Raw genomic sequence first — 27,065 nt, forward strand, 5'->3', positions numbered from 1 at the left:
CTATGGTTCCAGGTTGTACTCTGAATACTGATTAGGACATGATAGCTGACGACCTTATCCTAATTCTATGTCTGTTCCGTCCAGGGGCTTGAATTCAACTGACTTCCCAGATCCATCATGCTTTTTGAATAAATCCAAACTTTTCTCCAAGTGGTTCTCCGTCTCTTCCCTTGTTTCCTCCTCCTCCTCCTCCTCCTCCTGCTAACAGGGGTTACCTGACATCATTTTTCCTCTTTCTTCCCACACAACCACAGTCAATGACAAACCTCACACTAAATCACATAAATAGCCACAAGCTGTCTTTTTCCTCCCTGTGGTTTCAAGAGGAGGATATCAGCCCCTATGGTAATCCTTCCATCCTTTCACCTGCTGCCTCCCTGTGTCCTCTGATGGTATTTAACACTTGCCCTCTCAGCATCTGCAGCCCTCATCAACAAACCATCAATGCGCGAGTCGGTCCAGGGGAGGCAACCTGCAGCTTCACGTTCCTTCTGCAGCTGGAAAAAAAAAGAGTTCAACCAACTAGGAAACAAGGTGAATGGACATTCCACCCAGAGTCCACCCAGAGTCCACCCAGAGTTCACGGCGTAAGTACGGAGCAGAGCAGAGCAGCAGCATCAGCATCTATCCCTCAACACTAATCTGGACCTCTCTCACCCCCCTTTCCACTCCTTTATCTTCTTTCTCCCTCTCGCACACACATATATTATCTCAGTCCATGTGTCTCTCTCTCTCCACCACATGTCCAACTGTCTGTCAGTCAAACTGCCTGGACGCTTGATCCCACAAGGGAGCAGAAAAGGGGGTGGGGCAGTGGGTGGGGGGGCCTGCGGGATCAGAGGGGATTATAGGTATGGTGGGAGGAGTCAGATGTGTCTGCTCGACAACAACAGTGATGAGGAGCAGAGGGTGAACACACACACACAAACACAGAGATACACAAACGCACAGACACAAAAGAGAGAAATGAAAGGAAAAGTGAGAACAGACACACAGGAGGAAACAGATGATAGATATTGAGGAGACAGAAAAAGAACATCCTGACAGATGCAGCTGCTAGGATCCTGGTGTGTGTGTGTGTGTGTGTGTGTGTGTGTGTGTGTGTGTGTGTGTTTATTTGAATGAAAGGAAGAGACACTTGAAAGGAGGTGGGTAAAAAATGTGATCACTGTACAATTGAGCTTTTTATTAAGCATCCATGAATTTCCCTTTTAGTTTTCTTCCAAAATAGAAAATCTAAATCGAGAAGTGGCTGCACTACCAGGTGATATCTTGAAGAAATATGTCTACAGATGTTTAGTCAACACAAATTTAGTTTACCAGATAAAGCTTTAGAAGCCAAACACCGTGCAGGCACAGTGTGATTCTGTTGTTTCCTTTGTTGCAGAATTTGTTCAGGTTTTTTTATTTCTCTGGTTTCTCCAGAAAAGGGATAGGGTTAGATATTAACACCGTCACGATTGTAATGGCAGCGTACACAGCTGTTAAACCTATGTGTGTGAGTCTGTGTGTGTGTGTGTGTGTGTGTGCGTGTGTGTCATTCACAGAGCGAACAAATCCAGTCGGTCAGTCAGCCAGTGATTCCATTGACATGCCTTGTCAGACTGCAGGCTTATGTAACATCAGCATGTTTGTGTTTGTGTGTGTGTGTGTGTGTGTGTGTGTGTGTGTGGCTGTTTTACATGAAAGGCCAGAAGTACAAATGTGTACAAATATAAACAAGCAAGCACTCACTAATACACACTCAAACACGCACTCAGCTTCTATATCCAGACAGTGTTTTATTCCTCTACGCGAGTGATTGTCAGTTGTTACATAAATGCTGTTCCACCAGCCGTGTGGTTATTGGGGCATTATGGTCTGGTTCAGTCCAGCTCGGCACAGCTTAGAAACAGATCCAGACTATCCCTGTTTGTCTCATCAGGCAAAGAGACACAGAAACAAACAAGTGATTTATAGCCAGTTGTCATGCTACAGTATGTGGGACGGATAAAGAAACAGTAAAGTATTGGAGTGTGTGTGTGTGTGTGTGTGTGATTGTGTCTCTTTGGAACCTTGCCCAGCATAAACACTGACCTTCTCAGGACCAACAGACCTCATGGGGACCAGATGAAGTCTTAATAAGATAAAACATCTTTTCTGAGGTCCGGGTTAAGAGTAAATAAGTAAATTAAATGTAAATAATGCCAATTAGGTTTTGGTCACAGTCAATGGAAGTTTAAGCAAACTGTAGAATTGCATTCAGTAGACTGCATTACCCCTGTCAAAGTCCCCAGATATAAATTCATTAGATCTAAACTTCTATTTGGATCCACACCTGAATGCAAAAACTCATGAAAATCAATTCCCTTTATATGCTTCGTTATTATCAATTAATTATTAATGATAAGGTAATCAAGCAAACAACGGACAGTGGTGAAAACATAACCTCCCAGGTGGAGGTAATAAGTAGAGAGGTGCCAAACCTGTGTGTTGGAGCGAGTGTGTGTTTGTGTGTAGACACTGAAATGATTCCCCATCGCAGGGTGCCGTGTTCAACCTCCTAACCTACATCATCATTATATAATTATCAATTAGCTAATTTACCAGCAGATGAAGTGTGACTCTAATCAAATCAGGTCGTGCTACGGTCGTGCTAATCACGCTAACCAGACTATTACCTACTCCCTCTGAGCCAAAAGAAAAACTACAAGCACAACATCCAACAGGAGTTTATACAACAGTCAGGTCCTGTCACACATGGAAGACTCCGCCCTTAGGATTATATCACCGGGGAAGATGAAAGTGACCATACCCACTCTTACACACTATCATCATTCTGCTGTGTCCAATCAAATGTGACTAACTTTATAATGCTATGAGTTATATTGGTAAACCTCCCACTTTCTCACAATCCCCTTGGTCTGTTGGTCAGTTTCCTGGATTTCCCAGAATTACTCTCAGCGTCGCTTAGAATTGAACGGGGTCAAATCACATACACACACAAACACACAGACACACACACACACACACACACACACACACACACACACACAGACAGTATTTCAATGACAGCTCTATTTCAATAGCACACTCCAGGATGTCAGTGCTTCACTAAAAAGGGCAAATTAGGGTCATATCGTGTGTTTGATGGCCACTGATGTCACCAGTTGTCAAATGTGTCTCACAACATATTGATTCCAGCAGCACTTTGAACATTAATGGGATATAAAACCAATTTGACGAGATAATAAGTGATGCTTCCTGATATTGTTATTCAAAGTCTATTTGAAAAACCTATTATCAATTTTCCTTTTCGCATTTCATTGGTAAATAAGACAAAATGGTTTCTCTTCTTCCCTTTCTTCTTTCTGGCAGACTGGGCACACTGGGTTTCATGCATTGCTGCCTCCCACTGGTGTCGCAGCGCCCTTGCTTCTATCGCGACTACTTGATCGCTTTAAGTTAGCATCACTCAGAAACAATAGAGCAATTGTTTGCTCCACAGTGCAATTAACTGTAAATATGCATAAACGTAAGAAGAACATTCTGTTGACAACCGGACACAGACACCTATTCATGCAATGTTCAGTGTTTTCTAGCAAATGAAGACGACAGGAAAACGTGATATATTTACTTGTATGTTAACAACTACTCTCACAGCGGAGGTTACGTTTTCACCCCCTGTCTGTCTTTGTTGGTATGTTTGTTCAATAAAATACTTTTAAACTGTATTCCATGAAACTGGGCGTAAGGATGCATGGAATATAAACTGAGAAAAAACTAATTCAATTTTGGCACATCTGGACAAAAGGGGAGGATCGAGGAATTCTCTCAGCACATTATTAAAAATAACTTGCATCTCCCATAAGCACAAAATGTACAGGCTTTTTAATTATAACTATTTTTTGCCTCATAATGAGCAAAACTCCCAACTTTTTAAAGTTTTTGACTAGGATCTTCTAACCCATCAGACCTACCTGCACTCGGGCCTGTATATGTGGAAGGTGTATGAGCGGCACATGTGGGGGAGTTCCCATTGATTGTGCCGTCCAGATATACGTGTCATTGGGCCAAGGCCTGCTCCCAGCCTTGCCCTTGCATTTGCTCTTGGTCGGACTCTTCTTCACGCTGTCCCTCAGGTTGGGGAACTTTCCTCGTGAGCCCCTGGTGGCCAGATTGGTTGGCAATGTGTTCCAGCCGTATCCCCCCAGTGCCGTACACAGCGGGTGCTGAGGCGAGTGAAAAGGGTGGATGGACAGCGATTGGGAGGCGTGAGGAAGAGGGGAAGGGTAGAGCTGGTGCGGTTGATACTGCTGGAACAACGAGTGGTGACTGGGAGAATGGAGCTGCACCGGCCGCGGTGTATGGTGGTAGAGTTGATGCATCGATGGCGAGGGGAGCAGGTGACTGGGTGACGCAGGATTATGGTTCTGTTGCTGGTTCTGACAGTGATGGTGCAGCTGCTGATGACTCTGCGATAGGTGAAGCTGGTGGTGGTTTGGCGAGTGCAGTAGGTGATTTGGCGATTGCGGAGCCAGCTGGTACGTTGGCGAGGGTGGCGCCAGTTGGTGACCTGAAGATGTTGGTGCTATGTGGTAGTAGCTTGGGGAGGGAGACAGAAGCAGGTGTTTTGGTGAATGGCAACCGTGGTTCGGCGAATGGGGATGGTGCTTTGGTGAGTGGAGCGGTGACGGCTGCAGGTGGTGGTTGGGCGTGTGTATTTGCAGTAAATTCTGGTTTTGCTTCGAATGCGAAGCACTCTTGCCCGATTTGCCCTTTCCTTTGCCAGATTTGCCTTTGCCGGAGCCGCCGCTGTGCTTCTTGGGGCTACAGCAGAACTCATGGCTGTGGAAATAAGTAGTCATGGCTACAGAGATTTAAAAAGATTCACACCGCAAACCTTCCTGTCTTCTTTATCTTTCTATCGTGCTCTCACCACATAGTCTCCTTTACAAGGATGACAAAAGCGAGAAGCTCCTCTGAATCACTTGTGTCCGAATAATGTAGGTCATGCCTCTCCAGAACCGCAGATGCTCTTGTGTCCAGGACAAAGATGGTGCTCGCCCTCTCTTTGCCAGATATCAGCGCGTTAAGATCACCGCACAATCAGGAATTTAAAATACAATCCCTCCTTTCTGGCAGTGTTTCAATTTCATCTCCATATGGATTAGGGCATTCGCTAGTCTGGAAAAGCAAAGCATCCTCCTTTAGTGCAATTCTTAAAACTCCTCTTCACAGTTTTCTCCCATTAGGAGCACATGGACCCTCTCATCAACTCAGTCAAGGTTTGGGACCAAGAGAAAGTAGAAGGACGACTTGGACAGGTTGATCCTCCTTTGAGTCTGGACTGCTCTGTTTCTGAGGACGCCGGTCAGTTCACACACTCCAGAGGAAGATTCCCATTCCGCGATTATGCTCCAATCCAGAGGTCAGTCTCCCGGAGTAACTCGTAAAGTCCACTGATGCTGTCGTGCAGTGTGGCTTAGAAGCTGAAGTGTTGGTCGCTCTGTCCCAGTTTTCTCCCGTCAAAGAATCAGAGGACGTCAAAGTCACGGTTAAGTTTGCTTTTCTTTGTCTTTCTTCCGTCATCGTCTTGTTTAATCTTTCCGCTTATTTTCTATTAGGACAGATCACCGTGGACAATTGTCTTCCTCCGCCTCTCTCATCTTTCTATGCTGCCTCCCCCTCTCACTCACTCTCTCTCTCCCTGTCCCACTCTCTCTCTTTCCCTCCCTGTCTCTCTCTTTCCCGGACTGACCAATTAGGGACTTCCCTGGACTCCTGCACATGACAGCAGCCAGGCATGACTAATCGATAGGCAACCAGGGGACAGTGATACAGTGCTCAGAGCTCAGTGGTGTGTGTATGTGTGTGTGTGTGTGTGTGTGTGTGTATGTGTGTGTGTGTGTGTACGAATTATGGAGAGCTGTGATTGGTGGAGGCGAGTCCCCTTCCATCAACCTTTGTCTTGTTCTTTTAAAGCATCGCAGGCCAGGTCAGCTGAAATACAGTCTATAAAATGCCTGCTGTGATTCTGTGTGTGTGGGTGTCTCTATGTGTTGGCCTACTTCCTTGTGAGACTGTGTGTGTCTGTGTGTGTGTTTGTGTGCATCCTGAAGCATACACTTTATAGTTAATCCGTACAAACAGTGACACAACACTGCAGTTAAGTTGCCTGAAATGAATCTACTCCTGAAATAAAGATATTATTATTTTCTCTTAGTCAAAGTTCAATAATTTGAGTAATCCAGAGTTGTCATCATTTGTTTGTTGTGATACTAAGAAGTATATTTTAATTAATGTATGACAATAACTTATTTTATACTTTTAAACATCTCAAACTGAATCAACTCAATCATCAAATAACCTTAATCATAAATCAATGACTTTGGTGGTTGATCTGCAGTATTGTGTTGCAGTTCAGTCAATGGTATTTGCATTACTCATTCATTATTCACATTTGCATTTAATTAGATGTATAAAAAAAACACAGATATGTCTTGCACAACTACATAATATCCAGGATTATTTTATATAAGATGAGTTTCAGCTTCTGGCTAATTACAGCTGGTATTACACAGACACACACACGCACACACACACACACACACACACACACACACACACACACACACACACACACCTATATGGTTATGACTATAAGGTCCATGTCTCTATAATGGCAGCTAATAAAAACCACAACTTGCCTCAAACCAGACTGATGAGAGAGAGCGAGAGAGATAGAGATAGAGATAGAGAGAGACAGAGAGACACAGAGAGAGAGAGAGAGAGAGAGGGGGAGAGAGAGAGAGAGAGAGAGAGAGGGAGAGAGACAGAGAGAGAGTGACAGAGGTGGAGGGACGAGCCACATTAAAAAGCAGCTCCCATGTGGAGAGCACAAAGACTTAAAGAGGGATCTGGACAGAAAGCCTGTAGCAGCCGCCCAGTGTGTGTGTGTGTGTGTGTGTGTGTGCGTGTGTGTTCCCCGTGTAAAGTGCTGCTACAGCTGCAGGCTGAGTGAAGAGAGGATGAGCAAGGAGAATAGGCGGTTAGCATCGCAGCGCAAAATGAAGCCAGCAATAACACAGTGCTGGAGGGTGGGGTAGAGCCAGGGTGTGTGTGTGTGTATGTGTGTGTGTGTCAATGTGTGTGGGGGGGGGGGGGGGGGGTAGCTGCTGAGAAATGAAAATGCAGGGACGAGCGGTGATGAGTGGTTTCAAGACAAGAGAGAGAAATGATGATGATGAGGCATCTCAAATAAACAGAGCTTCCCTGGAGGGGGGGGGGGGGGGGTTGGGCTGAGGACTTGTAGTTTAAAATCCCAGAACTTTCATTCCGCGAAATCATGTCAACTAATATCTCATGCTTGGTGCGTTTACTATCTGTCCACCACTGACAAACTGCATTCCACTCAAACTTCCTGACGTGTGAAACTTCTGACTCAGCATATATATCCAGCCCTGATTATCTTCTACCTCCATTTCCTTTGACACGACTCTAAAAATGATTGAACAACACATTATAAAACACATGATTTATATTAATTCGCCGATAATTGTTTGTTTAGCTGAATCCTCATTCTGTGTCGGGCCGACTTCACTGAAATGCAAAAAAATCAAGGAAATGAACACCATTAATCGAGCGTCGGACGTTTCTCATCTCAATTAGTGTAATTCATACACAAATTATCATTGAGTGAACGTGCTCAGTCTGCTCCATGAATTAATCGTGACCGGACAGTCTGACTCAGAGTGAGTGTGTTTGCAGGTTTGGAGAACTAAATAAAAACAAAAAAAGCCATTCCCACTTCTCTTAATGCATCATAATGATTTCTTCTCAGCATTTTAATGTAAAAACTGATGTCGGAAGATGCCCAGAAGAATTCAGGAGAATCTCATTTACAAAAGGAAATGCACACATGTAACAAGACATTTACTAGAAAGACCTGCTCAATAAAAAAAGGAATTATAAGGATTTTCCAGCTCCACCTTCTGCAGCGAGACATGTGGTATTAACTGACACCAGCAGGGGGGGTCAGCGTCCACAGACAGATGGAGCACTGGTGGAGACAGAGCTGCACAGACTGAACATGACGAAGCTTTTCAACAGGACCTTCGTCACCACTGAGTTGTTTCTTGCAGATTTCTGATCAAACAAAGATACAGCAGCACTACACATCGGATCAAAGCTGACTCTCACATAGAATACTGTGGTAGGAACAAGAGCATGCAGCAGTTGTGTAGCTAAATCCAGTGTGAGCTTTTACACAGAAAAATGTCACATAATTATGCACAATAGCCGGGAGCAAGTGGAAAATATGCTGCATGCAGTTCAAGCTGTTAACCAGAACATTAAAGCGTCTGTTGTTGGGCTGCACCTGATTGGTTGGTTTCAAATTCACTCTGAATATGTTAAACACCGCAGGGAAGTTATTTTCTAATGTCTGAATAATGTTTAGTAAATGTTCACGCCATCATGATGCTGTTTGCAGTGAAAGGAAAACAGGATCGTACTGAAAACGCTTGTGTTTGTTGTTCAGACCTTCAGATTAATAAATACCCACTAAGCAGAAATATCTCAAGCCAGTAGCTCACTGGCATCAGCCCCAAAATAGAAACACAAACTGGTTTGTCCTATCCAAACTGAACCAGAGCCAAAACTAATGATCATTTCAATATTGATTAATCAGACTGTTTTTTTATTCATTAATTGATTTATAGATTCATTGCTTATTTCATCGATGGATGCTTGTGTCTGAAAATTTAGAAAAATATGTCAAATATATAAACAGCAACAGGTAACATAATCAAATTTATGTTTTTTGTAATCAACTGCCCAAAACCCATTAATATTAGGTTTGTTATCACATAAGAGAACAATGATCATCAAATCCTCATGTGTGAGAGGCTGGTACCCATGAAAATTAAGCATCCACTGAATATTTTCAATATATCTATCTATTCACTTCCTGTATAACAGCGTAACGATCCCTGACATCATGTGATGGTGTATTGTACTTGAGGAGTTCTGAGAGCTGTGGTCTCCATGGATCCGGCTGCTGATCACACATGTGAGGTTACAGCCTGAGATCTTCATTATCATACATCGCACCAGCCGCCACACACAACATGGCAGAGTGAGTCAGTACTGGTTGGTTATGGAATAGAAAGAGGCTCCTTTACTCAACTGAACTTTGGATTATTTTTCTTTTAAATCAAAGATGCAGTGATTTCCATTCTATGTTTGTCGAGAGAAATAAGAGGTGAGAAGAGGAGGGAGTGGGTTTTACTTCAGGAGCAAGATGTTGGAGAGTGAGAAGAAAACATTTCACTTCCAAAACAAAGCTGCAGGAAACAGCACCAGCATCGCTCAGGTCTCAGGTGAACCTCCTCCTCCTCCTCCTCCTCCTCCTACTCCTCCTCCACCTCCTCCTCCTCCTCCTCTTCCCCAAGTTCACTTCCTTGGGTTAGGACTTGAATGATTTGAAGCTTTGACTGTTGCAAAGGTAACTGATATCCGAAAATCTACAAGAAGTTTGACAAATCTGAAAACCAGAAGCGAACGCTTGTTCATCCATGTCATGATTCTAGAAACATGTCTGTCTGTATGTTGAATCAAGTGAATCACGACAACAGTAACAACAACTGATTCTCCAGTTCTGGTTCTGAGACGAGCTTCACTGAACTTTCCCATATTCTTCAATTTATTCTCACTAAGGCATCAAAGCCCCCAAACTGGTATTCAGGACACTCAGATGATATTAGTGTTTTCTTCCCCATCTATCAGTGGCACCATCTGTGTCTCACTCTTTCTGGTGAAACCGTTGCTTGCACTCCAGCTGCATGTCAAAGAGTCAGAGTGGAGTAAATCTGCTGACCTGGAATCATCTGTTATAGTCTCAATGTAGGTTACAGATGATTGTCTGTGTCTCCTTCCTCTCAGGTGTCGTCTGTGTCCGGCAGCAGCGACGTCTTCCTCCGCGATGACTCAATTGGAAACTGTTTCCCCGAGGCGGAGGCGGCGGCTGGCAGAGATGGAGGAGCGGCCACCTCAGCTGCAGCAAGGCAGTGATTTAAAACTGTCCAGGCCAACTTCCAACACTGCAGCATCTATTTACAAAGTGCAGGTCATTACTCCTCTGTGCTTTCTGGGATTTATTACGGCTGTAGCTCAATGCCCGTCACGCTGAGTCGTGACCTTATGAGCGCAACTTCTCCTCCTCACCACCTGATGTCCTCCGTCTTTCCTGCTGGTTTCCATCCCCCCCCCGCTCTCATCAGCCCCGCGGTCACCCGAGCTGAACCTCATTCCACGTTCAGCCTCGCACCACGTGTACCTTTTACCTTTTGTCTGCCTGCTCACCGGTCTGTGAGCCTGATGCAGTTATCAAAAGCCACCTCACTACGTCAGGCTGTCTTTGTGTCTGCGGTTTGGTCCTTTTTAATCCCGACAAGAAGATATTAACGATTCGATTCTGCACATTTAAGAAGATGAAAAAAATTAAACTTTGTTTCACTTTAATCAAGAAATGCACTGATTGGCCAGTGAGGGAGCAAAACAATCACTCACCGTACAAAACCTCCGCCAAACAATCCTAATTAGATCTTTTTTCTTCAACATCCAGAACCCAAACATTGGAAAATTATCAAAGTTTTGCATTTTTAGGTAAGTCATTTACTAAAAGCCCTTGATTGGATCTCCACCAACATTTTATGGGTTCTTCTCTAGCTCATGTTCCGTTTCTTCACCAGGTTTGGTGCAAACCGGTTCAATGCCTTTCCAGAAATACTGCTGACAAACAATTAACACCAATATTCCAATATTATTCTGACTAAGACAATATTCTGAGTAAGACACTGAGATGCCAACGTTATTTTCTGATTACCTCAGCCTAAATAAGTTCCTATATGTAATAAACAATGATCAAATTAAGATGTGGAGTATTTCAATATGTTAATAAGGTCAATATTTTTGTCCATATAAACGTAGTCACTGTTAAATATGCAAAAAACCTGATTCTTTTAAGGAGATCACCATCGTTGTGATCCAGCTCTCATGCAGCTGCAGTGAACAGGTCGAGCCTCAAAGTGTCTAATCATCCACGCTAATCACAGACGGATGGATGGAGCTGTCATCATGTTCTGTTCAGCCTTGTTAGCTGGTGGTCGTATTAAGTGATTGCTCGTAGTCAGCTGATCTGTGTTGATTATATCAGCATAGACACAGAACAGGCTGGAGAGGGAGGAGAGAGTGTGTGAGTGTGTGTTTGTGTGTGTGTCTGTGTGTGTGTGGGAGAGAGTCTATATGCAAGCTTCATCCCACACACAGAAGGTGACGCAACACCTCTCATACTCTCAAGCGAAACCGAATGCACAACTCATGCGTGCAGCAGAACTTGTGTGTCTGCTCTCTGTGTGTGTCTCTATGTGTGTATCCGTGCGAGCGACTGATGCAGTGCACTAATAATTCTATGCACACAACAGTTTTCCTTTACTCACAAACAAAAAACACACATCACCATGACGGCAGCTGATGTTAGTCGGTCGCCATGGACAAATGCGGTCCAGGTTGTAAACATATGCATTTGCTCCTCCCACTGATGACATCACCTCCAACACCATCAGCTTTACTTGAAACGCTGAAACCATCTCAGGCAGGACTTCTCATTCGCTAACGCACATTGTGGAAATGGCCGATGTGGAGAGAAATCGGCCAAAATAAACAACCTGAGACAATTTCTTGCGTTTGAGGGCACGTGTGTTGACGCGTAACAGCTGATCAGGATCAGAGACCCGGTGCCTTCAGGGGCTCGAACAAGTCTGAACACGGCATCGCTCTGAACCCTCAAATTGGTCCAATATTTGCTCCCATATGACACGAGCATGACGTCAGCGTGTCGGAACAGGGACGGTTCTGTGAAGGATAAACGAGTAAGGACTATAAAAGAAAAGCTTGTTGACTCTATTGCAATAACCATCTTCCACAATTGCTGAAATTGGATAAGGCAACTTTGCATCTTCCTATGAGTCGTCAATTATTGTGTTTTTGAAAAATAAAAACTACAGCTCAAGCAAATGCTGCCTCCCTTCCTCCGCCTCCTGCTCTTCTTCATTTCTATGCGGCGATGAAGTAAAGTTTCGGAGAGAGGGAGCAGAGACCGTGGGAGGTGGTGAAAATTCACAGTTATGGTGTGAAGACACCAAAAATACAACTTTATACTTTGGTGTATTCCATACTGCCCACTCGGCAACAGATGATCTATAGAAGCTATGCTGAGATGTAAAGTTCCAGAAGGACCCAGTTGATGCTTTCAGAGAAATGCACCAGAGTTTGCTGCTCATTCTGCAGCAATTATATTCAAACTGTAAAAGACAGGGATGAAGAAGGACATAGAAAACCAGAGGATCCTACGCACAAACACAAACACACACACAAACAATGGTATCCCATGAGAAACGGGGAAAGTGGAAACTTTCCTTGGGCGGCAGGAGGATAAATGGAGGGGAGAGTAGGTTTTCTACTCTGCACTCTGCAGTTTATCTGTTGTGTGTTGATAGTGTGTCTCACACACAATTTCCATTTTTAAAAAGACCAATATCTGCATAAACTACATCTCCAGACCTCATTCTAGCCAAATCTAAATTTTGATAATACCAAACTGTGCTCTAATCCACATGGGTTGACTCTACGGCACCTGAAGTGCATCCCAGAGGCAACTAGGAAAATAAAAAGGGATATGATTATTTGTTGTTGCATTTAATGATGTATGTTTGTGATTTATTGTTTTTCTTTGTGAGTGTCACCCCTGGGCCACCGTCGTTCTGAGGGAAATGTAACACTGGGCCTAGTTGGGAGCAGAATTGGTGATGTCTGAAAAAATACAGAAAAACAAAGGGTTTACTTTCATGTCGTACCTTTAACAGTCCATCATGAACAGCAATTGTCATATTTTTTATGAATAACACTTTAAAAATGGAATAATATAATGTAGAATATTAAATAAGATCAATGAAAACAATTGCTTTGACCTTTAGAATATATCTATCTAAAACAGAGGTTGAAATACTGATCCCAGTTACTCAGTGTCTCACTGACACTTTCTCTTCCCAAACAGCTGCTGGATTACGGTTGTTTACCTTAATGATCAAACCAGTAAACTGACTCGTTAACCAGTATTCTGTCAGCTGATCTTTATGTTGATGGACTATCCAACAGAGTGACGAGCACGACGTACTCACGTTGCATTCTTTTAGCTAATAGACTATCATATATCTCCCACAGTCCTAATCAATCACGAAATCTCCCCTTCACTGTATCTCTCTTCATCTACCCCCCCCCCCTTCTCTCCAGCTCTGTCCGTCCTTCTCTACCTCCATTTCCTGTGACCACTAAACACCTCTTTAAGGCTTTTAGGGCTCTTTCTGGAGGACGATCAAACCTCTGCTTTACCACTCATCAATAATACACACAGACAGTGTGGGGGCTATAGGGGAGAGATGGGGGGGGGCTAGGCCAGACATATACTGTCCACGCATTCCTTTAGACGACTGGGAGGAATGTGAGCGTAGTTGTTTACATAAAAAACCTGCCTAAGTGTATAGTCTACTTGCCGAGTTGGGAGATTGGACATTGGATACCGTCTGTCGTCTTTATTAGGAGCAACACAATCACAACATCCTCAACCGGTGCCATGTTTGTTGTTGTCATCAACTCTGCCAACTCTACAACCATTGCATTGTAAAGGATGCATGGACGTTTGAAACTCGTAACGTAAATATAGGCAGCATGAAAGAACCTTAAATCATTTGAGACCAGAGATTTATGAACTCAGGTGAAGCCATAAGAAGCAGGATTGAAAACCTGCACACGTGTTAGGGTGCCATCAATTCTGCAATTTGCAAGTGACGGTACAAGATCTCTTCAAAAGGATAAAATCAAAGAGCAGTTGGCTGCTGCTTCACAATATCAATATCTAAAGAAAACCTGGAGTCAACAGTGAAGCCGCTGAAACAGACAGATTGACTGGTGGGGTCAACATCGATACCATTACTGTCCGCGGGGAAGAGACGCTGCAATAAAACACGGTGCAGTGAGATAAGTGCAACGTGTGGACTCAGATTTCTAAATGTCACGGTTATCATAACACTGGAAGAGGAAATGCTTTGATTTAGAAAGTAATCATTGCATTTGCATGTGTGTGTGTCTGCATGTGAGCGTTTCTCTTTTTGTGGGTTCATGTGTGGTCAGGTTTACACATAAGAGAGACACACACACACACACACAAACACACCTAGTCTGAAATGTGTAACGTTGTAATTTTTGATTTGTGCAACAAGGCTCGAATCAGCAAAGTTAAAAAATAGCTTTTCCAGCTTTCATCAACAGAGCCAATAGCTGTGTGTGTGTTTGTGTGTATATGTGTTTTGTGTAATGGCCTATCAGTCATGCAGTAAGTGCCTTAGACAGGAAAATGGCAACACCTTGGGAAAACACTGGCCAGTATGATTACTGCAAAGGGGCGGGGGGGTCGGGAGTCAACTTTTTTCCATGGGCAATGCTGTAAATCTGCAGACGGCCGTATAAGTGCTGCAGGGCTGAGCGATGTGAGTGGCGCCCCATCCATTCAGATCAATAATGCAGGTTTGAATCCAACAGAGACATTACTGCATTTGTCATCTGCAGTGCAAAAAGTGCGTGATCATTTGCACAAAACAGGAACACAACAGTGGCCGTGACGCATGAATATTGATCCCTGAAACTTAAGTGTTAAACTATCTCATAAACAGAGCAGTGAAAATGTCAAAAGAACAAATGACCTGCTCTTTACTGTACAATTATGTTCTACAATATGCTTTCCATAATAGTGTAATTACAGGATTGATTCTAAATGTTTTTGGGAAGAAGTCCGTATCAGCAGGTGGAGTTCGGGTGAGACACAAACAACAGCCTTACAAAAGCAGAAATTTCCAAATGGGCCCAAAGTTTAGGCCCAATTCTTCTCAGAGAGCAACAAACACGCATATTTAATATTAACAAAAAAATTCAAAGACTTTGCATGAAACAAATTGATGATGTTTTGAAGATTGCTCATGTGTACTTAACGGAGCGCTTGGTTTTCGGATTGGAAGAGGAGCTTTGGATTTAGGAATGAGAACAGATAGAGGAGGGGGGGCGGGGGGGGGGAGGACTTTGATGCATTCCTGTAATTTGCATAATGTAATTAACGGGGCAGCGTTTTTTAAAAAATTAAGAAAGTGGTGGTAAAGAGACGAGTGTTGTTCGGGGGCTTAAGACAACTTTAAGCCGTTTACTGCAGACGAATGGCTCCATCATCTGTCAACATCAGAGCGAGGCCATGTTAAAATGCTCTTCATGTAAATACCAGTCCGGTCCCAGTGGCTCCTTAGTGGGCGGCTGAACTGCTTTAGTAGTTAATGCAGACTGCTGCTTTGATGATGCTTACTGGTTCACACCTGTGCTTCCTATGTATTTAGAATTAAAATGAGGAAACACAGAGCTGGTGAGAACTAAAGCATGTTTCTGGGGTAATCAGAAGTTAATGACCGTGCAGTATTCTACAATTTTTAAATCAGCTTATATATTCAAACCTAGACTGCCTCAAGGATTTATTTAATTGTGAAAGCCTGTAACACATCCTGTGACCGTTCTCTTCCACTTGATTAACTGTCAATGCCAACAGCAATCTAAATAATATATTAAAATTGATCATATAAGGACAACAACAGCGAGTGGTGATTATCTGCTGAGTGGTTTTGCTGCCAGTACAAAGTTCCACAATGTTTTAGCTTCTGATAATCGTTATACAACCCTGTCCTCTGTTTGTTAGTTGGTTTGTTTGCACCCGTCTCTGTACATGTCTCAGGATGCTGGTTTCAAGGTGGATTTATGCAGTACTTGATATCTACAGCTGCCCCACAGCAGATTGCTGCATCGTAGGTTCTAAACTATGGTTTAGCAGCATGTTTAAGTCATAGCAGCCCTTCAGCACAAGGCATATTATTTAAATCATACTTCATTTATATTCTCACAGAAACATAATGTGTATTCATTAGTCTGCGATATAGAATTACTGCGCAGATGCTATAACGGATATTAGAGTCTGTAGTTTCTATTTGACCTGTGGTACTGCAGAATGGGAGACTCTTGTACGATCCCTTTGTTTACATCAGGGGAAATAACGTTGTCGATATATGGAGAAGGAGCCGGGACTTCCTTAACATCACATTTAATGTTGTTATAAATGAGCAACTGAGCAGTCGTACGAAGATACTGAATCAACAGGGAAAACTTTAGAAAACACACTGAAAATAGGATAAAAAATACAAAACTATATTTCAAATATACATAAATGTGTGTAGGTAGGTTCCGAGACAGAAAGACAGTAGATAAAGTGACAAATCCAAATTGCACAGATAAATTAAGTGCTGGAGGCACCTGACAGCTGGGATGTGGCTACATCAGCTGCTACGTGCACAGGCTACATGCTAACTCCTCATCACAGATTCCTAAACCCAGCCCAAGTCCTTCACAGCCTCAACTCACATGTTATTTATTGAAGTTCTGAATCCACGTCTCACATACAGATTCCTGGATCTCACTGTGTCGTAACGCACTGTAATGACAGAACAACACAACCATGTGGTGACGGTGACTCACACACCTTTTCCTCTCAACATCCAAGATCTTGATTTCACCGTGTGTGACTGTGCAGCGGCTGTGACCCGAGCGCTCAGCCAAATTATGTTTTTTACCATGGCAACGCACCGGCTCTGTGGTTCTCACACACCGTGCCGTGCAAAGACCATTTCCATGACAACATTATCCAAAATCTGACACACAACCCGAGCGGCTTCGACTTCAATTTAAGACCTGCCTGCCGCCCCCGACTGCCTCCCTGTTCCTCCTGAGAAACTGAAACTAGAGAGCGTTTGGGGCGAAGGTAATGTAACCACGCACACACACACACACACACACACACACACACACACACACACACACACACACACACACACACACACACACACACACTCACACACACACACACACACACACACACACACACACACACACACTCTCACACACAACAAAAACCCTGGTTAAGTTACATGCTTCCCACCATGATCCCCTACCACCCCTCAAGCATAAAGAACACAGACACACACACAGACACACACAGACACACACACACACACACACACAGCCTGTGACGTGTGTGCGTGTTACCTGGCTAGCATTGATACAGTCAGTGAAGGCACTCCTCCTCGAGAAGAACATGAGGAGCTGCTGCCAGCGAGAGGAGGACGAGGAGGGGGAGGAGGAGGCGGGTGAGGAGGTGGAGGGTGAGGAGGTGTGGGGATGCGCCAGCTCCTCCGAGGAGCATCGCTTGGGCCCTATCTTCTGCTTCACTCCCAGCCCTGACCCCTGACCCCCGGACCCGCCGCCCGCCCTCGCACTGCGGGGGACCAGGGTGTTGTTTCCGAAAATATAGTTCATGGTCTCTCCGCGGGCGGCTCCTCCCTCACACGGGCACGACGGGGTTCATGATGTAGCTCCTCCGCTGCTTCATCTCCGGCTCCTCTCCTCCGTCGCTTCCCTCTCTCCTTCTGCCTCTCGAGCTCTGTTTTGGTGTTGCTGTGAAACACTCAGTCCAACTCTTCCTCTCCCTTCCTGTCACCACTCTCAACTGAAGATTACGCTGCCACTGTTGTGGTTTTTCATCTTCTTCTCATTTGGTTCCCTTTCAATAAAAATAATTAATAATATCTCTTCCTTTTCAGTTTATTCTTTCTTCTCCGGCTCCCTGAAGAATGGGAGAGCAGCTGTCAGATCAAGAGATGAGGAGGAGGAGGAAGAAGAGGAGGAGGAGATGAAAAGTGCTCGGCAGGTAGACAGAGTCGTATTTAGAGTTGGAGCGTCAGTTTGTCTGTCAGGGTCTTTGCACGTCCGTCCGCCCGTCAATCCATCTTCCTGAATCTCGGTGTTCTCCATCCATCTGTCCATCATCCCATCTCCTCTCTAACCAGGATAAATCTCCAGCCTCCCCATCTCTGGAAGTCCAAAATCTCCTCTCTGCAACTGCTTCCTCTCCTCTCTTCACGGCAGAGGCAGAGTGAGTGGGAGCGTGGGCCAGGCAACGGCAGGATGTGAGGATTGATTATTTAAAAGAGTTCACTCCTTCTCTCTGTCTTCCTCTTCCTACCCTCCCTCTTTCTCTCTGAGTCCAAGGAGATGACCAGTCAATCTGCCCCCTGTCACTGTGGGCGCTCCCATTAAAAATGGAAGGAAGGAGGGAGGGAGGGAGGGATGGGTGGCTGGACGGATGAAAGCAGGAAGGTGAAGGGATGCAGGCGAGGGGGAGATCAGCTGAGGGAGGTGGATGCCTGGAAGAATCTTTCAGCAACTCTTCTGTTCCTCCTCCTCCTACATCTGCGATACCGCTCCAAGTCTCTCACTCAGTACATTATTCAGTCTCTCTTTTTCCTCCCTCTCCTTTTTCTACCTACCCCCCACCCACCTTCTGTCTCTCTCTCTCTCTCTCTCTCTCTCTCTCTCTCTCTCTCTCGCTCTCTCTCTCTCTCACTATATCTCTCTTTTGTTGGAGCTGCAACCCGACGCCTCTCTCTCTCCCTCTCTCTGTCTCTCTCACTGTCAAATATCATTGGCCACACCCCTGCTTTGCAGCTGGCCAATTATATGACAGAGTCATGCACTACTCTGAATACACACGTACACAGACACACACCCTCAACATGCATGCAAGCGCAAACATGTGCAATAATATCTGTCGCATGTTGTAAAAGTCAAAAAGAAAACAAATTATATGATAAGCATGTTTGTGTGTGTGCATGCGTTTGCTTGTGTGTGCATCTGTGTATGTGTGTTTGTGTGTGTGAGAAAGAGAGAGTAGTAAGAGTGAAACTAGAGAGGTGCCTCCGCCAGTTTCACACAGTAACACACAACAGGTATGTTCCCAACATGTACGTCTCAAAGAACATGCATGCAGTAGTTGATGGTGTGTGTGTGTGTGTGTGTGTGTGTGTGTGTGTGCGTGTGTGTGTTTGTGTGTGTGTGTGCACGTGTGTGTGTGTTTGTGTGTGAGTGGTAAAAAGATCTTCTCCTGGGGCAGCCTTCAGACACTGCAGCACCCAGCTCTCCCACACACTCTCTCTCTCATGCACGCACACACACACACACACACACACACACACACACACACACACACACACACACATACACACAAGCAGGCAATACCACATACACGCTCAGAGCATGACTAGAGAATGGAAAAAACAACAGGCTGTTGCTGGGCATCGGCTGAGATAAAACAAAAAGACAGGAGAGTCTTCGCAGCACGACATCGAGGCCTCGAGACTTCTGTGAATTCACTGGAAGGCCTGATGCCACAAGCAGGAGAAGTTATTCAGAAGCCAGGCTTGAAGTTACAGCTTCATAACTCAGACTGGTAACAAGCCCACTCTGCTGTTTCCCCCATCGTCTGAGGCCAGTTAGCCCTGGGAGCTAACGCAGCCTCCCGGAGGAGGAGGGGGAGGAGCCACAGGTGGAGCACGACCCCTGTCACAGCCTCTGTCTGCGTCTCTATGGCAACAGCTTTCCAACTCCTGAAATACACCTGAAACACCGGCTGTGTTTTTATTCCTCAAGATCTGAGTGCATGTCACGTCTATTTCTTATGGTATATATATTATTTTTACATTAAAGATAATACGAAGGGACCTGGTAATCGAGAGGTGGTGGTCTAGTGGCAGAAACTTGGACTATGGGCAGAGAAGGTCTCTGGTTCGACTCCACGGAGAGACAACAAAAGACGAACCTGGATTGATCTGCCCAAAAATCCAAGAGTCTCCCTACCCTGTCTAGTGCCCCTGAGCAAGGCACCTTACACCCCCAACATCTGCTCCCCGAGCGCCGTACATGGGCGCTCACTGCTCTGTGTGTCCTGCACCAGATGGGTCAAAAGCAGAGATTACATTTCCCTACCTGCATGAGTGTGCCTTTGCATGTCTGTGCATGTGTTTGGGACTAATAAATGCATCTTAATCACCCCCCCCCCCCCGTCTCCCTCACCATGAATCACCTACTGTACAAGAGGCTGTGATGATCACTTAAAGCAGTCTGAAGATATTATTGGGACAGGTCAAGCTGCCAGTCCTCTCCAAAAGGCTACAGATATAAAGAATAAGGATATGCTAATAAACTTGATCTGTAAAGACTTTTTAAACACACGGTTACAAAGTGCTTTAAACAGATTCAACACTTTTAAGTAGGATCAAGGAATAAAATAATACAGGGAATAAAATGTTGAAATTCAGTATCAAATTACAAGGAAATAGGAATCATGAATTTATGGTCATTTAAACCTGGAAAGTGAAAAAGGACTTAGTGAAAAAAGCTGTTGATAGTAATAAGTGGATACTGGAAAAATGTAACTTTCTAAAAGTAAAGACTGTAAATAAAGGTGGACGACGTGTCTCCACTTCTTCCCACTATCCAGAAATGTAAGCAAAATATCCCCTAACACTGACATCTTGTGTTTTTCAACCAACCAATCATGAGTTAGCCTCAGCTGTCGTCTCTATAACAAATATCTTAACAAAAATCCCAGAAAAAAGAGCACTTTGATCTTTGAGCTGCTTTTAACGTGCATGTAGACTGTATGTCCCATCCACTAACATGGAGGTGGCAGGGTTTTACGACCTGTTTACATCAGCCAGCCACCAGGTGGAAGCTGTTGTCTCATCTGTCTCATGGACACACAAACTGGGGGACGTCCATGTGGCTGCAGAAACTACACGGATGCAACCGGAGCCTTTTGAAATCGCCACAATGGCTCAGAGCAGACATCACATCCATCACGCCGCTCACAGTGCGAACACGCCGGTAGAAAGCCGTCATCACAGCGAGCGTGAATTACAACTGGAGCCACGTCATTAGCATCTGTCATTCACCCTCCACAGCCGCCACGGGCACGGCAGCTGACACAGCAGAAATTTAAGTGACACGCTGGAAGTGTCACGATCCGTCATGTGCCGCTCTCTCTTTCACTCTTCCCTTCTCTCTCTCCCACTCTCTCTCTCAAGTCAAATGTCAGCCAGTGAATGCCAGCTTTATTAATATTTTAGGACCAATTAAATAAACGCACACATCATGCATGTTTAATGTCGGACTGCTGAGAGAGCCAAGCTTGCCCTTCCCTCCTCTACAGGTATAAGCCAGGCTAATAGATTGTCTTGCACGCAAATGCTGTGTGTTGTGTTGTTTTTTTAAACACCTGCTGGCTGTGGGCCATCCACACACTGACCCACAACCTATTTTGGGTCCCAGCTTAACCAGACCTAGACAGTGTGACCCCCTTGTTGGCACAGTAACCTAGTAACAATGGAGGCATGTGTATTTGGCCTCATTTATCAGAGGTTTGATTACTATTGCTTTAGCAGATATTGTACGTGTAACCATCACGGAGGTTATGTTTTCACCCATGTGTTTGTTGGTTGGTTTATTTGTTAAAAAGAGATGATGTAAAAACCTATTTCCATCAAACTAGGTTGAGCCATGGGGCCTTTCTTTACGGGAATAATGCATAACCATATAGTGAGAAATGATCTGTTTAACAGGAAACTGCAACCACACTCTGGTCTGAAACCCCCTGTTAAAGCCCACTGTCACCTACTTTCTGCCATAAGGTCTGTGATGTGAGAGGTTTGGTTGAAGACTAGAATGAGGGCCTTGGCCAGTCCCTTTAAACGCTGCTGTATCAGTATCAACACAAAGCCCTCTTCTTGTGGACAACCAGGACTGAAAGATTTGTTCCTCTGCTGCCGTATCACACTGCTCAGCTCAACTTTGATTCAACCTGACTGTGAACAACATTGTGATATCAGGTTTGTGTTGTTGTAAAGGGAAGCTGCTGCAGCTGTACGGGCTGTAAACCGACCTCCAAGCAGATCCATATCGAGGTAGTGATTCCTAACCCTGTTGGCCCTCACCCAGTCCTTCCATTAGATCCCTCTGTGATTCTGGTAAGGAGTATTTCTGAAGAGCTGTCAGGCGTCCTTTGTAAAAGCTTAATAGACATGAAGCACCACAAGGCAAGCAAAGCACCTGGTCAAGCACAATGAGAAACCGGCCAAAAGAGGTGTTTATCCTGTGAGGTCGTGTTTAGAGAGGGACAGACACTGTTCAGCCTGACGTGAAGACAATGGATCAATTCATGTGTAATGTGAAACGAGCTCCCTGCCGATGAATTATCATCCAGCTGTGCCGGGGTTTTTTTTCCACTTCCACATCGCGGCAAGTTTCAGCTCGTTGTTTCGTCTGCCCGGCCCCGGGTCTTATCCCGACTCCTTCATTTCAATTAGCGTATCAGCAGGAGGGAGGAGAGACTCACTCGGGAGGAGCGACCTGGCCGACTGACGGGCTGATTAACAACCAGGAGCAAATCTGTGCTCTGTCTCTGAGTCTGTCTCTGCCTGTAATTCTCTCTTAATCCTGTCTCTTGTCACTCCACGGCTCGATCCGTCTTTTCCTGCTTCTTCCTAATTATCTACATTAACTTGATGACTAAGAGCTTCCAACGTCTCAGAGTGGAGTTTATCTGTTTGTATATCAGAGTTTTTTTTCTTTGAATGTTATATGAGCAGGATTCAGCTTCACTCCCACACTATGGGATGTTCTTACCCTCCACTATACTTCAAGGTTTGTCAGTACTGATCGTAATCAGCTCTCTGTTTATCTTTATAATCGTCTGTTTGTTTTGACATTATTCTGATCATCATTATTTCCATCAAACACTGATTGATTTACTCCAATTGGGGCTTGACTTGTGAAGGAAGCACACATTATGAGTTTTGGCCTCTGCTGCCACCTGCAGTTTACATACTGTAACTACATGTACTGGAGTCAGCTGCACAATAAACAAACCTACAAAAGGAAAAATGGACTGTACATGTACTCATATTGATAAAGTGCTTTTCCAGTCTTAATGAATACTCCAAACACCTCCCAGTACAAATCACAGTCACCCATTCACACACACACTTCTATCTGCATCATCAGCAAAGCCTTCAGGGGCAGTTTGGGGTTCAGCATCTTGCCCGAGGATATTTCAGATTCCAGGGATGGAACCAGCGAACTATACAAACCATGCAATCAGTGCAAAATCACTCAACCTTTCTACGATCACAGCATGAGGAGGCTCTGAGTCAACCTGGTCCAGAAAACCAAAGCGTTTTGTTGTAAGAGTTTGATAACAACAGTTTATGTATTGTTACCAATTTGATAAATTTACCAATTTATCTGTATTGTAATTCCCTAATATTGGCATCATTATGATGGCTCTATTAATAATAAACAAGGTAAAATGACCATAAACAAGACACACATGATGATATTGTTTCCCTGTATTGAAGCATGACTCTTCTTTAAGAGGATATAAAAACCTTCCCTCAAGTCTGCTTCATCTCCAGCTGAGTCTTCTTTCTCTCAAAATGCTGGAAGTAATTTTTCCTTCGTTGTTCATTCCTCACCATCTGCCACTGAGACTTCTGGCACTTTAGCTCCATGTGCACAGAGGAAGAGTTTCCTATCACGTCTCTCTGTCTTATTAACAATTTACTGCTGTTAAACTGCTACATGGAGAAGCAGAAAATGTTTCTGTGAGGTGTTGAGGTGCGACGCTGGTAAATTTCAACCAAGAAGCCAATCAGATTCAAGAATCTTTGGGCGATCTGCAGAAATATGTCACGAAACACAAGAAATGGAAGAAAGGAAAAACATGCTGATCTAAACCCTGAACTCCAGAGACGATAATCTACTGAGGGCAACATCGTGAGTTCATCACATCATCACAAAGGGGTAGAGTGACGGAGGCATGCGACGGACTCACGGGCGGGTTTACCTGGTGGTAGTGGGGGTGGCTTTGTGAATAGAGGGAGGAGAAAGGCGGGGCGCCAACGTCGGTCAGCCTCTCTCCCTCTGGGTGAGGCCACGCCTCTTCATCATATGGAGCGTCAGGAGATTCTACCTACAACGTACAGAAACAGCTCAACGTGGTGCAACACACGCACACACACACACACACACACACATACACACACACTCACAAACACGCACACACAAGCACGCACACACATACACAATGAACCCACACATATACACACACACACACACGCGCTACACACTGCGGCACACTGATATGTTCAATTTGCAGTTTTTCCTCAAATCAAAATAACTGCATTGGTAAGTTATTTGTAAAGCTACATATTTATGGAGGTCGGACCTGCCATAATTAAAGGTTAATAAATGTATAAATAAATCTCACAATAATATCTAAATAATAATAATTTGTTAATTGCATTAGTGAATGGGTTCAGATGGAGTCCAATAGGGATTACAGCCTAAAACTCTCCAGAGAAAATATAACATAATGTAAAGAACACATATATCAGTCATTCTGTCCTTCAATAAGTGAACGACTGGTTCTCATGGAAGTGAACACGGTTACATCAACAACATTTCACCAGTGGTTCCCAGCCACTAGGTGGAGCTACACACTAATACTTCCTCCATCACTCTGACAAAGTAAACTGCTTCAACTTCTGACCAAAGTTTTATCAGAGGACAAACTTTGAACTTGTGGTGATTTACAGCTGAGTCAGTGCAGACACACACAAATTACTTTCACACCGCTAACACACAGTCCCCAGCTCTGACTGCAGGCAGACATCAGTTACCTGATATACAACCAATATGCAATCACACAAACTATTACAGATAAAATAAAAGTTGATTTATACAAATAAAACTGCACCGATGATAAGGCATGACAGAATTTAGAGGTGATATATAAGAGAGAGAAAACAGGGATTATAGAGGCAAGAAATATAGAAAATGAGAGGAAATTAAAGAAGTTGATGAATTGTCATCATTAGAAATCATATTTTCTAATTTCACTCAGCTGTTTAAAGTCTCTATAAAGACGTGTATGGCTTGAAATAACTGCAGGTTCCCCTTAGTGACTGAGGTTATAAGTAATTTAAACATCTTAAATTTACATTTTTCTATATAACTTAAATGGACTACGGGTCAGCTTAATAAAAAGACTATAATTGTGTTTTAACAGATCTCATTAAAATCTACAATTCAATAAATGGGAATAAAAAAGCTGAGAAAATCCTCAACAAAAGATAACATACACATTGTGGAGCATAATTAGGTGTGGGTCTGAGTCGTGTGCAGGCTGATGTGAATCTGCAGATAGTGTCAGCTCAATCAAACACAATGACAAGATACAACGCTGTGTGTGTGTGTGTGTGTGTGTGTGTGGTAGTGAGAGAGAGAAAAAGAAAGAGAGACAAAGAGGGAGCTGGCCGGACAGACACTGACTGGGTGCAGGGCAGAGATAGAAGAAATGGGCGTCATTACTAAGAAATGGGGCAAGTGTTGGACTGATTCCCTTCACGCTCAGTTTCTGCTAAAAGTATTCTCCTGGTGAAAGAAAGGCTCCATGCACCGAGGCAAAACCAGGCCAGTGTCTTTGACTTCCAAGTACTTTGTAAAAAAGTCTAAATCTGGAGCCGTATTGAAACACGTCCCCTTATACTTCTCTCTGTGGGTTAACTGGGGGAAATGGAGGCGCCGCCGCTGCCACCTCGACCGACGGTTCTAAAATAGAAGCTGATTTCAAACGTCACATGAGAAAAGCTTTCTTTTCTCAGAGACTATAAAAGGCTTGAGTTAAGCCCGACTGCTGGAAGCCCCAGGATTCCAGAGAACAGAGGAGTCCTTCAGTTAAAAGAGAACCACAGAGATCCAATTGTAAACAAGAGAGCAACTCGAAAATGAAATATCACATATCAAATATTTCTCCTAGAAATTATGAATTTTTCTTAATCTGCTGACTAAATAGATGTGTTTTGACAACCGAGCTACATTTTGAACTTGTTTGAAGAACTTTGTTGATGAACATAGCAGGCAAAAGGGAAAGACTGTGGTTTTGGTTAAATACAATCATAAATTCAACAGTGACTTGAAAACATGAGAAAAGTTGTGTTATCAAATTTTAATGGAAACCACAATCTCTCCCTCACCTCAACCAAGGAGTTGGTTCTGCCTAAATATTATATAACTCGTTGTCTCTGGCGTCAAAACTCTTACATCCATCCCAACAAAATCTATTCAGCATATGAAAGATATAAATTTAAAACCTTCTACAAATTTTTTAATTTCTTGGATATTTTCATGGTGGGGATCGGATAACATTATCTGAAAACAGGAGAACTGGGCTGTTGTTTAAATTGGTTGGCGCTTTAATGGTATTATCTAAAAAGCTTATTCGTTCAGTGGTGCCAGGGGGCTGGAGCCAATCCCAGCTGATACTGGACGAGAGGCGGGGGGGTTTCTACGACCTTTACTTTCTATACTCTTTAATCAAATGAATGATCAGAGGATTGTGGGACATGTGGTCGACAACACAGTCACACCTACAGACAATGTAGAACCTCCACTTAAGCTAACTACAGTCCCAGTCTTTGGACTGTCGGAGGAAGCTGGAGCACCCTGAGAAAACAAACAACTCCGCACTCCAATCAAACAGGGAATCGAACCAAGATTCTTGCTGTGAGACAACAGTGCTAACCACTTCATCACCGTGCCTTCTGCTTTAACACTCATTACAGCCTAAGAGTTAATCCATCCATTGTCTATACCGTTTATTCTATGAGGTTCACAGGGGCCGCTGGAGCCAAGGGTTTGACACATAGAGATTAATTCAGGCATTCACACCTCAGGTCAAGTTAGAGTCTCCAACTTACCTAACCACATCTATATGTCTTTGGTCTGTGAAAGGAAGTATCCAGAGGAAACCACACAGACACAGGGTGAACGTGCAAACTCCACACACACAAGCCCCAGTCGAATCGGGATTTGAACCAAGAACTAAGATGGAAACAGTTGAAGCCTCAATTATGAATGAATGTACCACAAGGATGATGGATTCGGCAATTGAGTCCAAACAGGAACATCAATAAAGGATTTCACAGAGGAGA

General features: G+C 44.0%; 1 protein-coding gene across 6 annotated transcripts in view; it reads right to left on the minus strand.

The window, feature by feature from the left end:
* Positions 1 to 27,065, minus strand: part of LOC133960873 (discs large homolog 1-like protein) — a 93,290-nt gene that overhangs the window by 39,330 nt on the left and 26,895 nt on the right. For 2 of the 6 annotated variants that reach the window (XM_062395725.1, XM_062395720.1), the window contains one exon: positions 23,918 to 24,043. The exons of 3 other annotated variants lie outside the window; for them this stretch is intronic. In XM_062395725.1, the coding sequence (XP_062251709.1) occupies positions 23,918 to 24,043 (126 nt within the window). Of the gene's footprint in view, positions 1 to 17,226; positions 18,305 to 23,917; positions 24,044 to 27,065 lie in introns of those variants that run through there. One more of the 6 variants, XM_062395721.1, reaches the window with a different exon arrangement.

Source organism: Platichthys flesus, chromosome 9, assembly GCF_949316205.1.
Source record: "Platichthys flesus chromosome 9, fPlaFle2.1, whole genome shotgun sequence".
NCBI lineage: Eukaryota > Metazoa > Chordata > Actinopteri > Pleuronectiformes > Pleuronectidae > Platichthys > Platichthys flesus.